Source organism: Halichoerus grypus, chromosome 9 (assembly GCF_964656455.1).
Source record: "Halichoerus grypus chromosome 9, mHalGry1.hap1.1, whole genome shotgun sequence".
In the NCBI taxonomy this organism is placed as follows: domain Eukaryota; kingdom Metazoa; phylum Chordata; class Mammalia; order Carnivora; family Phocidae; genus Halichoerus; species Halichoerus grypus.
Genome location: NC_135720.1, coordinates 134,620,231 through 134,638,851, shown reverse-complemented (window position 1 = coordinate 134,638,851; position 18,621 = coordinate 134,620,231). Strand labels below are relative to the sequence as shown.

The window sequence follows — 18,621 nt, the reverse complement described above, 5'->3', positions numbered from 1 at the left end:
TATGTATTATCGTATCCTATTAACAACTAAATTTATTTTCTGGGATATTTACATTAATGAAGATCTATGAAGGGTTTTCTCAGTGAAGAGGACTTGAATTATGCAACTGGATTCTAGAATTTTCTGACTGACAGTCATACCAACTGCAGATGGCTTTATCTGATATCTGTCTTGAAGAAGCTATTCTTCTGGGAAGCTGATGGCATGCTGGATACATTCTCCAAACCAACCAGGAGGACTCAGCTGTCTTTCCTGAATGTAACATATCTGATATATGATCGAGGGGCAAATCAAAGCAGAAAAAAATAATTTTAACAACCAGAATTCATCACAGTATTTAAACAATTAGAATTTTACTTTATTTCAGAATAAGTTTACAGTTGAAAAAAAGATATTTACTAAAGCCACATTATTCATATGAACAAAAGTTTTATAGCAAAACCTTGGTACATGAGCATTAGTAATTTGAATACTATATGGATATAGAAGATATTTAAAAAACGGAAATGACGTATTCCAAAGGCTATAGTAGGCACGATATGTATGCTTGTATTGGGTCTGCAAGCATTATACTAGAATGCATTATATGTGATCCAAGAAGTTGCAGATTTTTCAGCACTGTGTACTGAAAAGATACAAAGGAGTATCATAGTTTCTCTTAATGTTGAAAAAGCATGTACTCCTCAATACTACAAAATAGGAGCAGCAAGTCAAACCAACAAACAATTCTTCAGGTTTTGGAAGAAGTATTACAGCTATGGCTTTTTAACGTTCTTTTTTTTTTTTTTTTTTTTTGGAGACTGGTTAGAAGTCTGGCAAGTGAGAAAGAAAAGTCTATAATACAACATTAATGACATAATTTACAACGCATCTGATATTCAGCAGGTTCAAAATTGGGAAACAAAAAATTGAGCTTGATCTTCGAGCAAAATTGCGAGGTACTACATACATCTGCTTCCTCCCACCAATCTTTTGGCATAAAAATCTTTCTGTAGAGAAGTAAAAGTTTTCCATGTGACATGGCAGAAGAATGTTTTAAGATAAATCATTAGAATCTACTTGTAGTTTTTAGTAACTGTAAAGAATACAAGTCTTCTAAGGACCAAGTAACTGGATATCGTCCTCAGGATGGAATTTTCTTATGTTTTGTAAAAAATGGGTTGAAATATGTGTTCATGCTGACAATGTATCCGTGCTGATAAATGTGAACATTTGGTAAAAATGGGGGGAAAAAAGTTAGATTTTTCAGAGCATAACTACTACTACATCACATAGAAATTGCCTAAAGGTAAAAATGTACATCTTAGATTCTCAGAGGTTTTATTTTCCAACTAGCAATTAAACATAAGTGTCAAATTGAATCATGCAGTATTTTTACCTATCAGCTATCGTGTTAATGATATTAGGGGAACAGAATACTATTTTTACCCCCCTTTAAATGTGTAATGCTCACAAGTCATCAGGTGGAACTCAAATCACACACAAAGGCAAATCATGAAGACACGTTAAATACTTCAAAATGCCCACGAAGGCATGCCAGAAATGATGCTGTTTCTAGAACACAGAATTGTTGAAGGCCAAAACTAAAGCTGTACATGTTACTGCCACTTCTAGGTGTTTAATGCTGCTTTTTTTTTTTTTTTGATGGATTCAGGTCAGGGGGTTTGGTCTCTCTGGAGGCTAGGCCATAATTTCTGCAGGTTCAGTGACCAACTTGGATCCATCCCAGGCTGTCTTGAACTGTTCTGGAACAGGAAATTCTCTCTGGAAAAATGCAGAAAAACAAAGTTACTTAAACAGATGGAAGGCTGATCAGTGTCATGGCAGAGAAAGACATTTAATGGAACCCAAACCTGTGTTGTGGAGAGGTCTTCTGGGTCCCGTGGAGACCTGCAAAATTGTGTGTAGGTTCTGTAACTATCTGCTAGCATCATCATTAAAACTAGAACCTACTAAGAACCAGGCAGTCTTCTAAGTACTAGATATATGTGGACTCCGTTAGTCTACAGCCCTAGGAGCTGGGTGTTCTTGAGATGCCATCTACAGGACGCAGGTCTGAGAGGTCAAACAGATGGCTGAAGATGGTATTGCTGTAAGCAGGGCAGCCAGACTTCAAGCCAGACAGCCTCTCTACCCACTCACCACCACATGCAAACTTGCACAGGATCACCCGGGGAGCCTGTTAAAATGCAGGTTCTGATTCCGTAGATCTGGGGAAGAGAATGATGATCTGCATTTCCAACAAGTTCCGAGGGGGCACTGAGGCTGCGGATCCCTAGTCACACCAAGTAGAAAGGCTTGGCCCCGGCGTTCTCTGTATACTCTTTGATGAGCTACGAAGATGTGCTTTGGGTCATATATCAATGTGTTACTTTGCATCCTGTCACCTACTCCTCCCATTGGGAAATACACTTGCGTGCACCATACGGGGAGGGGGGTTGTCGGAAGAGGGAGAGGGCAGGGGGACAGAGCCAAAATAAAAGTAGTTTGGAATCTCTCCTTTTCCCCAGAAAGTGATTCTGCAGTCATTTCAGAAAAGGCTTGACAAGGAAGGGGAGAGGCAGTCCGCTTTGGCCCCGGCTTCTGTGCCCTCCCGGGACGTTGTGTGCACACGGCACGGCTGGAACGCCAAGTGTCTGATAAGCCGGTGCCCCGCTCCTCCATCAATGAGATACCATCTTTCAGTGGAACCCACACACGAGTACATATCTTCTTAGATGTGGGATCCACCTGCCTCTTCTGGAAGTAAACAAGGCTTGGTGCTTGCTCTCAAGTACCAGGCCAGGTAGAGAATGCTCCAGAGTGAAGGTATCTCTTTGATAGTTAACCATACTATATATAGCCGTTCCACATCTTTTTTGGGGGGAGTGAAGTGATAGTCACATGATGACATTCTTCTCTGGGTAATGGACTTCCTTCAGGATGAATCATCCCCACCATCCGTTCCCAGATTACAACATCCATGGCAGGACCTTTGCCTGCTCCCTACTACCGCTCACTAGAAAATGTACTAAGAGGACCATGGAATGAGGGCACAAGATAACCTGCCGATAGGCGGAAGGCTCCTTCAGCACAAAAGCTCGGGTTCTGACCTATACTCACGCCTTAGGTCAGTGGATCTCAAGCTTGGCTCCACGGTGGAATCACCTGAGAAGCTCTGACAAGTACAGATGCCTGGGACCACGCCCAGGGATGCTAGCCGAATTAGTCTGGAACGCTGATCCAGACCCACTGCTTTTCTCAGCAGATCCAGCTCCCATGCAGATGAGCCTTCTGCTGGACCAGCGGCAAAGGCCAGGGACCCCCCTAATTTTTGGCTCTCCGGCTGGAAGCTGTTCTGTATCAGCTTTAGCTCCTCAGTAGCTTTAGGTAGAGAACGCGAGAGGGCTCTTCTCAGGCTCGGGGTTAGGCTAGCCAAACAGCTAGCAGTCCGGTGCTGGCAGACTTTTGTTTTTCAGCCTTACATGAAGGATTCTAGGCTGCATTCTGTAGCACGTGGCTGGGCGGTGCTGAAGAATTTACTGACCGGCGAGAGGAGAACATTCGAGCACGGTTGCTGTCTGCCTAAGGACGGGGCTGGTGACTGGCCCACAGGCTGATGGGGCGCCTTCGAGGTTACTTCTTCTCCCATCCTCCCCTGGTTCACTGTCCCCTTGCACAGTTAGAATCAGAGGGAATCATCTCTGGATTTATCTGTACTTCCAAGAAGCGACAACGAGTAGGAAGCAGCAACTTGCTTTCAAAGAGCTGGAGCTGCAAGTCCGCCACAAGGCGCGATGCAGAAAATGTATTCATTTGGACTTCTTTTGCAACGTGTGAGGATATCTGCATGCTTCTCTTAGAAGCTGCTTTGTTGGGGCGCCTGGGTGGCTCAGTTGTTAAGCGTCTGCCTTTGGCTCAGGTCATGATCCCAGGGTCCTGGCATCGAGCCCCGCATCGGGCTCCCTGCTCCACAGGAAGCCTGCTTCTCCCTCTGCCCCTCCCCCTGCTTGTGTTCCCTCTCCTCCTGTCTCTCTCTGTCAAATAAATACAATCTTAAAAAAAAAAAAAAAAGCTGCTTTGTTGGGGGAGAGGAGGCATAGAAAACAAATGGTGGCCGAATCACTTTGGGTGTCTCGGAAGGGCTGGATGAGCTGACGGCATTGGCATCACCCGAGATGCCTATTAAAATACAGATTCCCCAGACCCCGCCCGAAGCCTCCCGAATCCAACCTCCAGGCGCAGACTCTGGGAGCTGGCATTTTCATGGAGCTTCTGGGCGGATCCTCCCGCTGAGTTTGAGAACCCCTGATGGAAGTATACCTACAGAAACAGGTCCACTTAGCGTCACCCCCCCCGCCTCCCACTTTCCCCCCCAAAGCATTTCTCCCTCCTTTTTGCTTGCCTCCACCACAGCAAAGGACAATATTTAGCCCTAAATACCATGAACTCAGATGCGTGAGGCACTGTTTGATAAAAGCTAGCCCCTGAAGGTAAATTATTAGTAAACGGCCCAGAGAATCACCCTTCGAGGAATGCACACAGCCAAGAAACCAACAGAGGAGGAGCAAGACTCAAAGCAACTCTCTGAATTCCTCTCCTGCCTGTGGATTATTCCGCAAACGAAGCTCCTAGGTTGGGAGTTAATGAATCAGTCTCGTCGAATGTTACGAAGGCAGGCTCAAGAAAAATTCTTTACCGGCTTTTAAAAGGTACTTACATAATCACCATCCTGAGGAACAAGGACATTCATTTCAGATGATTTGGCACTCACGATCTCGCAGTCCAGCGCATCTTCACTGAGGTATATGTGACAGCCTTCTGTCTTATTAATGGAAATTGTTGGCACTTTCCCCATTACCTGAAATAGACAAGAGAACAGCCTGGCACCCACTTAAATAAAAATGACGATGTCCTCGAATAAAGCCCCATCCATGGGCTTCCCCCAGCTTTAGGAAGAGCTGGGTCAGGCTGGTTAGCAGTCACGTCTGCACGCTGAACCGGTGGGTGTCATTTGGGGACAGAACGAAAGGACCACACAAAGGGATTCTCAAGCCTCAGGGTCTCTTTTCCTGAGACCAAATAAAGGGATTAATGTGAAAACAGCTAAGTGTTCAGAAAAAGTCTCACAACCCTCTGGTGGATTTGAAACATAGATTTGATTTCACGGATAAAAGTAACAAGACGCATTTGCTTTTATTTGCTTAAAATTTTAGTTCTGACAAGTCTGTGAATCTTGGGTTAAAACAAATGCTAATATTGTCATTTCAGAGTAAATACATTATTCTGTAATTGAGTAGATTTTTTCTTGCACCTAAATAAGAAACACTACAATTCTTTTCACATAAATCTTTTGCTAGATAACAATCTCACTGGCTGAATGGGAAGCTTGAGTAAGACAATGAGTGTCTAGGTATTTTGAAATGTATTAATTCCAGGAGCCAAGAGTGGGGACTTGGTTCAGGCTACTCACTGCATGAATAGGACTATACACAAGAGGAGGTGATTCTTTATATTGTTTACAAATATCTAAGTGCTATAAAAATTCTGCTCAGTTTCAAATTTCTCTTTTAACAGGTTTCAGACATTCTCCCTAGCCCCCAAATCTCTATAGGGGCAGACTGTTCCCCCAATGACCATATTACAACTCTATGATTTTCCTTCTTGTAATGGTAATTGAAATGATAAAGACATCTCCTCTTTCACCCTGAAGAAAAGGCTGGATTGCAAACCCAAGGGGCAACTCCCGTTGATGGTGCAGACGATGTAAAGAATTCCTTAGGGGGAGTCTAGCCAGGTCACCACACTTCTGTTTTCTCCTCTCTCCATAGAAACTGGACACTGAGTTAGAAATGAGCCCCAGTGCCAAAAAAAAAAAAAAAAAAAGAAAAGAAAAAAAAAAGCAGAGGTAGTTCAAGGTCAGGTAAGCACAAGGCTTTGCCATAAATACCCTACAATAGTAATAATACATATATCTATATTTCAAGAACGTGTCAGCAGTAATGTTTTGGTAATTTCTAGATTTGTTTATCTTAGAGTGATGAAGAACATCTACACGCTGCCCAGCACGGTACAGGGAGTGAGGCAAGACGGGAGAAAGGGTAAACTGTCAGTGGATCCTTGGTGATTTGTTTGTGAGGCAGAATGGGGGCACGTGAGGCAAGCGCATGACACTAATACAGTTTACTTATATTTATATATTGCTATGCTATATTAAAAACGCTTCAATACCCCACATATCTAAAAGTCTGAAAAAGCAACAGTAGACCTTAAATGGACTCCTGGGTGGCTCAGTTGGTTAAGCGACTGCCTTCGGCTCAGGTCATGATCCTGGAGTCCTGGGATCGAGTCCCACATCGGGCTCCCAGCTCAGCGGGGAGCCTGCTTCTCCCTCTGACCCTATCCCCTCTCATGCTGTTTCTCTCTCTCTCTCAAATAAATAAATAAAATCTTTAAAAACAAACAAACAAACAAAAAACGTTGCCTTGATATGGTTAAGAATGGGTCCTTTTCCACAGTGTTTTGGTCAATGCTGCATTAGACTCGATTGTCTACGTGCTCTTTTCCCCTGGTGGTCTGGGACCGCGTTGAGAACAGAGATGGTTTCTTATCAAGAGAACTGGGCCAAAGAGTATCTCCTCTACTCAGTGACAGGTGATGTGTGACCCTGCCCAAGCCAGTGCTCTAGCATTTAATGCATTTCTGGATTAGTTAGGTTTTTCATAAATTTGTCTCTCTATAAAAAGTTTTTTTAGGGGCGCCTGGGTGGCTCAGTCAGTTAAGCGTCTGCCTTCTTGGCTCAGGTCATGATCCCAGGGTCCTGGGCTCCCTGCTCAGCGGGGAGCCTGCTTCTCCCTCTCCCTCTGCAGCTCCCCCTGCTTGTGCTCCCTCTCTCTCTGTGTCAAATAAATAAATAAATAAATCTTTTAGAAAAAATTTTTTTAGATTTTATTTTTAAGTAATCTCTACACCCAATGTGGGGCTCGAACCCACAACCCTGAGATCAAGAGTCGCACACTCCACTGACTGAGCCAGCCAGGCGCCCCTATTTCTCTATAACAATTTAAAAAATTTCAATGTTATATTTAGGTCTCTTCTCTCCCTCATAATGTGTACTCTTTTTTGAGGGTAGTTTGCCAAAAACAGAATTACTGGCCCAAATTAAATGAACTTTGGTGCATGCCCCTTTCTTCCTTTCAGTCTTTTTTTTTAAGTAATTGAGGTAAAATCTGCAAACATAAAATTCACCTTTTTTTTTTCTTAAAGATTTTATTTATTTGAGAGGGAGCAAGCAAGTAGGAGCAGGGGGCAGGGCGAGGGGGTAGGGGGAGAGGCAGAGGCAGAAGCAGACTCCCCGCTGAGCAGGGAGCCTGACCATGAGGAGGGTCTCCATTCCAGGCCCCTGGGATCATGACCTAAGCCGAAGGCAGACGCTTAACCCACTGAGCCACCCAGGCGCCCCTAAAATTCACTTGTTCTAAGTGCACAATTTAATGATATTTAGTAGGTTTACAGAATATTTCCATCTAGAATATTTCCATCTAGAATATTTCCATCATTCCTAGTGCCCACTTACAGTCAATACCTGTCTTCACCCCTGGGGGAACCACTGATTTCTATTGTGTGCAGGCCCTTTTGAAACAACGTATTAAATGTTTTAAATAGGTAATGACATTCACTTGGTTTGAACATCCAAAAGCTTGAAAAGTACTCAATAAAATGTCTCTCTCATCTCTGAACCCTGCTGTCAAGTTTCTATCCCTTTTGGACAGATAGCCACGGTATATTCTTCTACATTATTTTTAGAACACATGTCATATCCTTAAAAAAATTAGGATGTATTTCAAACATAGAAACATAGAAAATATAAAAAATCTGTAAACATATATATGTCAAACAGCTTTATCAGAGTTTAACATTTTGGCTTAGTGGCCTTTTTTTTTTTAGGACTATAATCTTATAGCATAGTTGAAGTCCTCTCTGTACCATCCAGCCCCTCATTCACTCTCTTCTCCCTCCCTAGATGAAACCACTCTTCGGAATTTTGTGCTGACCATTTACACCAGGACTATCCCCGAGTCGGGTGACCTGGCGCCCTCATAAGTGTATTTCTTTCTTTTTAAGTTTTTATTTAAATCGCAGTTAGTTAACATACGGTGTGATATTAGTTTCAGGTCCTCACAAGTGTATTTAACGTGTGTATTGTTTTGCATGTTTTCAATCTTTATATAAAGGGACACATTTTCTAGTGCCTGCCATTCTGTCATGTGTCTTCATTGCTCAATGCTGCTTTTGAGATCTACCTATTTTTATTCACATAACTACAGTCATTTTTATACATAAAACTACAGTTATTTTATTTATTTCTTTTTTCGAGAGAGAACGTGCAAGTGAGGGGCGGGAGGGGCGGAGGGAGAGGGAAAATCTTAAGCAGGCTCCACGCCCAGCGTGGAGCCCGACACTGATGTGAAGCTTAATCTCACGACCCGAAGATCGTGATCTGAGCCCAAACCAAGAGCTGGACACTTAACCAACTGAGCCACCCAGGTGCCCTTCTTTCTAAATCACTTTTAAAAATGGTTACATGGTAACTATTTTTGTGTAGAATTCAGAAGTTTAAAATTTTTAAGTAGACATATCTTTTTGGATAATTTCTATTACTTCTCAATTTAGAATTATGTCTCCCTCCAGAAATTTGATGAATATTTAAAACTGTTTTCTTCCCATTTTCTATAGCTTCATGTTTTATACTTAATTCAATTGGTTTTTAATTTTGAACATGATGTATTTTTACTGAAAAATGCTAACTCCTAGGGCACCTGGGTGGCTCAGTTGGTTAAGCATCTAGCTCTTGATTTCAGCTCAGGTCATGATCTCAGGATCTTGAGATCAAGCCATTGGGCTCTAAGCTCAGCAGGGAGTCTGCTTGAGATTTTCTCCTTCCTTCTCTCTCTGCCCTTCCCCCTGCTCCTGCATGCACTCATTCTCTCCCTCACTCTCTCAAATAAATAAATAAATCTTTAAAAAAATGCTAACTCCTTATAGATGGTTTCATCAGTGCTACCCAGTCCCATTTCTGTAAGAATAAAAGGAAGCTTGGAATAAACTCTCTAACAGTAAGAGGGGGTATATTAGATTAGATTATTTCCAGGATATTTTTCACCTGGCTAAATATGTGTTCTCACCTCAGTCATAGAATATTATTTCCGTGACTTTGGGTGGGGGGGTTGGTTAAAAATAATGTGAAGAGGGAGAAAGCCTGGATCTTTATGTAGGAACTTCCACTACCCAAAAGAGTTCTTCAGAAATTGTGGCCTCATTATTAGGTTTATATGAGCCATATTTCTCCTTGAGGAATTGGACTTCTGATGATGAGTGACTTCCTTAAAATTTTCATGCACAATACTCTGGGAGAGGCAACATTATTCAATAAATGGAGAAATGTGGCTGTCAGAAATGCTAAATTGGAAGGTGGTATTACAGAATACAAGCTTCATGAGGGCAAGGATTTTTGTCTCGTTTGCTTACTGATATTTGCAGAGCTGAGAACAGTACCCGGCATATCAGACGTGCTCAGTAAACATCTGGCAAAGGAATGATCGAGTGCGTGCTCTATGCTATGACTCACATTTTAGAACCTAAAGTAAGATCCGAGGCTGGTCGCGTTTCCCGTTTACACGGTGAAGACAACAATCTAGTAACTGCCTGGGAGGAGTTGCTTGGCTGCTCTCTCCGAATGTGGTTCTCTATCCAGGAATGGAATTTGTGAAGCAGTGGAAGCAGAATGATTCGGGGGGGAAAGGGATTTACACAGACGCACTGCAGAGAAAATACGGAACTGGAATGTGGAAGAGATACACATACCCACAGAGCCTATGTGGCAAGAATATTTGGAATCTGGGCTATGGAGGACTTAGAATTCCCCAGCTAACCTTGCGTTTCAGGGCAGGGACCTCGGAGTCAGAGGTGAAGCCAACCGGCCAAGTGTGCGCTGCGGGTGAGGACGGAGCCGGGGCTCGTGCCCAGGGCTCGGGTGCCCAGTGCAGGGCTCTTTGCATTAACCGGACACACACAAAACCAATGTCTTAAATAGCAGTGAGTGAAATGTAAAATGTCCATTTGGATGTACTCTAATTAAAAGTGATGGCAGGAAAAAGCCCAGTAAAACAGGAGAGAAAGATCTATAAAACCAGAATCCAGGGGCACCTGGGTGGCTCAGTCGGTTAAGCAGCTGCCTTCGGCTCAGGTCATGATCCCAGGGTCCTGGGATCGAGCCCCGCGTCCGGCTCCCTGCTCCGCGGGAAGCCTGCTTCTCCCTCTCCCTCTGCCTGCCACTCTGCCTACTTGTGCTCTCTATCTCTCTGTCAAATAAATAAATAAAATCTTTAAAAAAAAAATAAAAAAAAAAAAAACAACCCACCAGAATCCAATGTTAACAAACATTATCAGGAAACATGGGATCATAAGGGGTTAATTAAAAATTTGAAGAGAGGAGTGCCTGGCTGACTCAGTGGGTAGAGCATGTGACTCTGGATCTCGGGGTTGTGAGTTCGAGTCCCACGTTAGGTATAGAGATTACTTAAAAGAAATCTTAAAAAAAAAAAATATGAAGAGAGCGTAATCAAAGGTGGAAGTTGTAACTGGCCAAAGGGAGGAGGTCCTTTAGCTTTTGGCATATTGTAAAATCCAATTGGGTTAAATCAAAATTAACTAAAGGAGTGCATGTTTTTTTCCTAGTTTGCAAATTCAATTCCAATCCTACTTTCTTTATTTATTAAAGATTTTTTTTTTTTATTTGAGAGAGAGAATGAGAGACAGAGAGCACGAGAGGGAAGAGGGTCAGAGGGAGAAGCAGACCCCCTGCTGAGCAGGGAGCCCGATGTGGGACTCGATCCCGGGACTCCAGGATCATGACCTGAGCCGAAGGCAGTCGCTTAACCAACTGAGCCACCCAGGCGCCCAAAGATTTTATTTATTTATCTGACAGACAGAGAGACAGCGAGAGAGGGAACACAAGCAGGAGGAGTGGGAGAGGGAGAAGCAGGCTTCCCGCTGAGCAGGGAGCCCGATGCGGGGCTCGATCCCATGACCCTGGGATCATGACCGGAGCCGAAGGCAGACGCTTAACGACTGAGCCACCTAGGCGCCCCCCAATCCTACTTTCCAGGTTGTTGGTCTGATTATCTCACTGACTTCGGAAAGTTCCTCCTCCTTACTCAGAACCAATGCTCCCTGAACAAAGAAAATTCTCTTCGGGATGGTGCCGTTAGGTTGGGAGAATCTCTTAGCATCTGTGTTCATTCATTAGTTGATGCCTCCCAATCACCACCTCACCAAACATTTATTGGAGACCTACTGTGTGTAGGTGCGGTGCCAGTTTCTGGGGCTGTAAAGACTAATTATGTGCCCCTGAGACAGGCATGGTAAACGGCGATTGCAGTGCCAGATAGGATGTGTTATAAGGATTGAAAAGGAAGAATTAACACCATCCAAGAGAGGAGTGATGACAGAGCTGTGTCTGAAGGAAAGGGAAGAGGAGTTCTCCAGGTGAACATGGCTGGCCCCGTGCAGGCAGCTGGATGGTCTGAGCAAAGCTGCAAAGTGGGCAGAAGGCATGGCTGAAAAGGCCACTTATATGGGGGCACCTGGGTGGCTCAGTCGGTTGAGTGTCCGACTCCTGGTTTCGGCTCAGGTCGTGATCTCAGGGTCGTGAGAAAGAGCCCCGCATTGGGTTCGTGCTCAGCAGAGAGTCTGCTTAAGATTCTCTCTCCCTGCCCCTCCCCCAACTCACTTGCAAGTAAATAAATAAAATCCTTAGAAAGAAAGACAGAAAGGAAAGAAAGAAAAGGCCCCTTACTTGCATTTGAATATCCTTGGAATTGATCACTTCCACAATGCCTACCACGTTGTCAAACACGAGGCCAAACTTCTTACAGTTGTCTAGGAAAAACAAAACAAAGCAAAGCTCCATTAAACACACATAGCATGTTTATGCACAACAACGGGTCATAGTAACCACAGGGCCCCGGTTCTGCCGTACCAATTGTAATGGAATTGATTTTTCCTTTCATCCGTAGAGTGGACTTATTGCATTTGAAAATGTAAGCCACTTGTTTCAGTTCCGTCTCTGAAATCACCAGGTCATTCCTGTCCTCTTGGTACTCCTAAAATTAAAACACATGCAAATATTGAATCTCAGGATGTACAAGTGGATGGAGCCCATCGCAGGCTGAAATTATGACGGGGTTCAACGTTCAATACAGCTTTTCCATATGTTCTTTCCAAACCACCTTTTTTTACACACCAAACCCCAGGTCTTCCTCTATTATTGTAATGATGGAAATGGATGGAGCCACCGCCTGGAAGGGGGTCAGGGTCCATTTGCCAACAGTCAAATATCAGGCACCTGGGCTGGTGGGTGGGTATGGGAGCTTTCCATTAAGTCTGTCTCCTGAATCTGGACTTAACGCTGTGGCATCGAATACAAGTTGGGCAAATAGGCTGGTGACAATGGTGGTGTAAGTCCATGTGTACTGTCAGCCCAAGACAACCTTTCTGGGGACTTTGGTCCTCCACCTTTGGGGAAGCTCTGGACTGGCAGGAGGCACCAGCTTTCATGCACATTTGAAGGGTCTTTGTCCTGTTCACACAAAGGTTGCAAGTGCTGGGTGGCGTGGTAGGTTACGTTAGTGCCTCTGTCAGTGGGATAGAACATCCTACAACCGGAATGGGGCACAGATTAAAAGTTTATGGAAAGAGTGGTCAAGTAGAGACAACAAGTAGAAAGGTGGATGCTGGGGCTGGGGGGCGGGGGGAACGGGGAGAGGTTATCCGAGGGGCATAGGGTTCCAGTTTTACAAGATGGAAGAGTTCTCTGGAAGGATGGGCTGATGGCCGCGCAGCAGGGTGAATGCACTTCATGTCCATGGGTCATTACATACACTTAGATGTGAAAATGGCAAATGTTATGTGCTGTGATTTTACCACAGTTTAAAAAAATAATTTTAAAACGTTGAGGAAAACGATGCATGAGCAATAAGTGAAAAACAACAACAACAACAAGTTGATGGAAGCATTCAGAAATGTCCTGGCTTCTACTCTAGCCAGTGGCTCGTGCCTTTGTCACTTCACTCAGAAACCCAGAAGACCTTGGTAAAAGGTTTAGCCTTAGTAACCCTTCGACCTTAGTCAACGGTTTAGCAACGGCCTTTCACTGGAGTGTGTCGGGAATAAAGATTAAAGGGCTTCACTCACTATTCTCCATTTCTTTCCTTCCAGCTCGAACACAGGAGTATGCTTCTGAGGAGGATGAGACTGGGGAGCCCTGGGGGCTGGAGTGTAGCTTTTGGTAGGAGATGGAGTTTGTCCTCCTTGAGTCCGTAGGCTGGGATTCTTGTATGTCTTCTGGTCATCTGTGACGTGCCGGAGCCCTGGGAAGGTAACACACAACCACGTGTCTTTGTATTTTATGCAAAGGGAAATGTCCCTAACTTCTTAGATCAATGTGATGTAAACAGCACAAGAAATTTTGATAATTAATCTCTCAAGGTTAATAATAGGCAGAGTCTGAGACCTTATAAATTTAGTGTTAATTAGAAGCACTGTAAACATTTTTTAAGCTGGAGAAACCTCTTCTTTAAGGAGATAAGATGATGGATAAAAATTCTACAAAAAGCAAAGCACCTGGCCAAAAAGGATCACATGATTTACTTCTTTTCTCGTGGCAAAATCATTCCCCAGGCGTAGCTTACAAGGACATGGCATTCCAGCAAGTGTATGTCAGAGTATGGAATCGACTTTAGGGTTATGAATCCATTCCCTTACTGTGCAGATAAGGGGACAGCCCAGCCAGTTGGAGCCAGAGAAAAATTTAGAATTTGGGGCTCTTAGCTCCTAGCCCAGTGCACAAGGACAACTATACAATAACTCCTATTACCTGTCTAAAACACAAATGCATTTTCATCAACCTTATTGTTTAGAATGCATGTACATCCTGATATGTTTTAAATGTTGCATGATTTAAAGAAAAAACTGTTCTTGGTGAGGACAAAAGTACTTCAGTGATACAATTATTTGGCACGTCTGTATACTGTTTGAGGACAGAGGTACGATTGTTTGTCATTTTATTGCACTCCATCGGAATGCCTTGGTTGTAGATGGTGCTGGAGCATCAGAGGCTTAAGTGGTGATGCAGTGCAGTGGTCCACTTAGAACCCAGAGTCTCCGAGTTCTTCTTGCTGGTCCACGCAACAGCCCACTGAGCCCATCTGCCTCAAGACGAAGAACATTGCAGGCTTCTGCTTTCCCAACAGCAGCTCCCCGTGTGTTGGGGATGGGGATGGAATGACGCACTGTGGGCTCTGGGGGATCTGTGTGCCTGGAGCCAGAGGGAGACAGCACCAAGGTCCAGTTTTCTCACCTTTCGTAATTCCTTCTCCTTGGTTAAGTTGGGCAAATAGAGCAGAGCGTGAAGGGGAGGACTCCTCTCTTTTGCCTTCATTCTCAAAGAGTGGAGGTGGCCCGGGGGGAGGGGGAGGAGGAGGGGGTGGAAGAAGGCCAGGCCCCGGGGAGAGGACAGACAACGCTGAGGCAGTTGATGCTACTGGACCCTGTGGGAGAGAGAAGATGGAAAGCATTGCCTTCAGACTGATGCCTTTACTAAGAGTTGGGATTTTGCTAACATCACGCAGAACCTGTTACCAGTGAGGAAGTGGGGTTCAACACTCATAGCGGGCACCGAGGGGGCACATCTGTGCCTCACGGGTCTGTTTGGGAGGCCTGGGACCGAGTGGGGATCCACCCTGGGAGCGGAGCATGGCTGAACTGTCCAGCCCTGCTGGTGGAAACTGGGTTCATGCTGCCAACTCAGAGGCAAACAAGGCCACATTCACAGGGTCACGTCCAAAGCTCAGGACGTGACTCAAACCGGCCTTGGCCAGTTGAGAATCATAAGAAAAATGCAGTCCAACTGATAAGAGGATTCGACTTTTTGGGCCACTGGGAATTGCAACCACCAATGAGAGAGAGAGATTAGTGGAAAATTAGTGGTTATTAGGTGTTTTTGAAACTTTTTGGAGCAGCCCAAGAAAGAGATATGGAAACTCTTTCTCTGGAACTCATTTTTTAATGCCTCAAACTGACCTCCAAGCAAGGGCCTTGTATGACCTGGATGCCCGTCAAATCTGAAGGTGATCAGGGTCCAGGACCCATCTGATGGCTTCGTTCATCTAATGCTGATAGTGAACTCACTAAAACCTGAATTCTTTCTGATCAAGATCTATGCTTACTCTTATTTTTGCTGCTATGTGAAATTCAAATATTTTTTTAAAAGACTTTATTTTAGAGAGAGAGAGCATGAGCAGGGGGAGGAGGAGAAGGAGATTATCTCCAGCAGACTCCCCGATGAGCGTGGAGCCCAGTGACACAGGGCTTGATCCCATGACCCTGAGATCACCACCTGAGCCAAAACCAAGAGGTTGGGACGCTTAACCGACTGAGCCACCCAGGCACCCCGTGAAATTCAAATATTGTTTTCATTATGAAGTTCTAACAAATTTACATGACAGTAAAAGGTGCTAGACAATAGAGGAAATTTGTTTTAAGGTTTTGAGAGCCCCCCCACCCCCCGGAGCTTAAAACTAGTAGGATAGAAGCACACATATGCCACAAACTTGGGTTTATGCTATTTCACTTTAAAACCTGAAGTAGAACTGTATACCTATGATAAAGAATTATAAGTTAGATCAATTAAAAAATAGGAAAATTAGGGGCACCTGGATGGCTCAGTTGGTTAAGTGTCTGACTTAAAAAAAATTTTTTTTAAAGATTTATTTATTGGAGCGCCTGGGTGGCTCAGTCGTTAAGTGTCTGCCTTCGGTTCAGGTCATGATCTCAGGGTCGTGAGATCGAGCCCCACGTCAGGCTCTGCACTCACCGGGGAGTCTGCTTGAAGATTCCCTCTCCCTCTCCCTCTGTCCCTCCCCCTGCTTGTGCTCTCCCTCTCAAATAAATAATCTTTAAAAAGTAGGAAAATTAAAAAAAATTGAGAGTGATGGAAATGTGGCTTAGGCTCATATATTTCCAATACCAAATACAAAAGGTAAAACATATAAGTGCTAAATATTAATGAAGACAGCATATTCTTAATTGTCATAAACAATTCAGTGTTCCAAAGTGTCAATATGGGAAAGTTTTAATCTGTAGTAGTTTCCAGTTGAAATAAAAAAAATGCTACTTTCAAAGTACTTATATAATCCTTATTAAGTGTAGAATTACTCTAAAAATAAGGCTCTTCTCTTATTCAGAATGCATGTCTTAAAAATTGAGTAGGCTGGAGGTCTTGTCTCCTGAAGCTGTAATTTGTGATGTTTTCTTGTTCCTAAGGAAGACCAGCCTAACTTCATCAGGATCCTTGGGTCAAGCAGAGAATCACTGCCCAATTCCTGAGGCTGGCCGATTTTTTTTTTTTTAAGTATCTTAAATGTTTACTGTTATGTTGCTGGGGTGAAATTTGAAAATTTGCTCTGACTCATAAATAGCGTATAATCTAAGCTTTGCACATCAAACAATGTTCCAGTGCTCAGTTCCAGATGCTGAGAGCCCCCAAATATTACTTTACCCATAAGCACATAACTTATGCAGTGAGTAAAAGGCCAGACCCCCTCCTCACATCTGAAACACTGCAGCTCTCTAGTCCTCCTATTTTGTGGAAAGGAGAGGAGATATATCTCTATCTTCTATATCTTAGAATGATTTGGATGGTGCCTTGCTCTCAGAATTCAGAGTCTCTTTCCAAGAGCCATTAGGGGACACTGAAACCAATAAGCCCTACATTTAACTTTTTGGAACTTGGATACCTTCAGATGGCTGACCCGGGAACACCAAACAAAGGATTTACTACAACAACAGTTGAATATAAAAGCCAAAAACGAAGAGAACTCAGGACCAGCTGAAACTCTCCACTGATTCTTTGTAGCTTCTGGCTCATTCCTGCAGCAGCCCCAGTGAGAGCACAGAACTAGGCTCTGGTTTCCAAGGGGCCTTAACAGTGAGCGTTGAGCGCTTTACTGCAGACAGCGTCCTCAAAAGCAAACGTGTTGGCCATTCCCTTGACAGGACTCCGGGGGCTGTCCCTTGTAGTGCCACCTGTCTTTGCCTCTTTCTCCTCCCGCCGGGTATCACAGCACGGTACCAGAACCTTCTGCATTCTCCCGAGCCAGCCACACCCGCTGGAATCACAGCCCAGCACTAATCTTCAGGCATCCCAGTAGAAAGAGAGGGAAGATGGTCAGGGAAGGGAAGGGAGCTAAGAATTCTGGAAAGTCTAGTGTGTGCCAAGTGCTGGTTGTTTCCATTCATTTAACAGATATTTAATGCTCAGGATAGGACAGGCTCTATGCCGGGTGTCCTAAACCTGCCTGAACATTAGAATCATTCGAGGATCCGTTAGAAATTCGAAAGCCCAGCCCTCATCCCAGAAATGCGCTCTGGGGAGGTGAGTCACGGGCGTCTGCAGTGTTCGAAGCTCCCGAGGTGATTCCAACAGGCAGACAAGTTTGGGAAGAATCATTCCAGGCTACGTGCTGAGGTTCATCTTAGTCCTCATAATAATGTTACTAGGACTGTCTTGAAATCTCTCTTTGACAGAAAACAAAGCAGGAAATGAGAAAGACGGACCCAATAGTAAATGGCCAGTAAATGGCAGAGACAGAATTCGAGCACATATCTGCTTGATTCTAAAGACTTCTTCAGCGAAATCCTGTATATTATATTCAGGATTAAAAAAAAAAAAGTCACTAGTGTAATTAAAGACCAGAGATATAGGCTACCTCAACACATGCAGTGGATTGCTCTTGGGCCTTTGGCTTGAATATACATGACGCAAGTATGGGGAGGGGTCTCATAACCGGCTTAGTTTTTTTTTTTTTTTTAAAGATTTTATTTATTTATTTGAGAGAGAGAATGAGATAGAGAGATCATGAGGGTCAGAGGGAGAAGCAGACTCCCTGCTGAGCAGGGAGCCCGATGCGGGACTCGATCCCGGGACTCCAGGATCATGACCTGAGCCGAAGGCAGTCGCTTAACCAACTGAGCCACCCAGGCGCCCCAATAACCGGCTTAGTTTTTATCTCCACTACGCCCCATGGCTGACCGAGCTCCGGCAGCCAACTCTGGAACCAGGACCCCTATATCCTACGGAGACATAGGAAGTCTTGGGTGTTGAAACCCACATCTCAGCATCAAGTCATTCTTGGTGCGGGTTTGCTGTGACTCTATGCCCTTGGTTCTAGAAACTGGCCTCTTATTAATTTTTCCCGAGTACCTACTGGTTCCAGTAATGGGGAATTTGCACCCAAATCTTGGTTCTTTGCCTAGTGTCCAAGTTTTTCTGGGATGGGGACCTGAGATTCTTCTGGCAACTGGAGATTCAAGGACATTGCCTCTTGGTGTGATTTCCTTTTAGAGATAACGCACCAGGTTGTCTAGACTGAATGCAAAGTAATGGATCAGATCAGGGCCTGTAGCCTTTGTCACCTGTTGAGTGATGCACTACATCCTCCTGTCACTGGGATGGAGGCCCTGTGGGAAGCTGAGCACAGAGGAGGAAGGAGCACAGGAAGACGATATAGTTCACACAGTGAG

General features: G+C 44.2%; 1 protein-coding gene across 1 annotated transcript in view; it reads right to left on the bottom strand.

The window, feature by feature from the left end:
* Window positions 1-328: 328 nt before the first annotated feature.
* Window positions 329-18,621, bottom strand: part of CAP2 (cyclase associated actin cytoskeleton regulatory protein 2) — a 135,649-nt gene continuing 117,356 nt past the window's right edge. The window contains exons 8-13 of the mRNA XM_036123645.2: window positions 14,399-14,588; window positions 13,234-13,409; window positions 12,020-12,143; window positions 11,837-11,919; window positions 4,700-4,840; window positions 329-1,764 (exon numbers count right to left, since the gene is read on the bottom strand). Coding sequence (XP_035979538.1) covers window positions 1,681-1,764; window positions 4,700-4,840; window positions 11,837-11,919; window positions 12,020-12,143; window positions 13,234-13,409; window positions 14,399-14,588 — 798 coding nt within the window. The 3' untranslated portion in view covers window positions 329-1,680. The remainder of the gene's footprint in view (window positions 1,765-4,699; window positions 4,841-11,836; window positions 11,920-12,019; window positions 12,144-13,233; window positions 13,410-14,398; window positions 14,589-18,621) is intronic.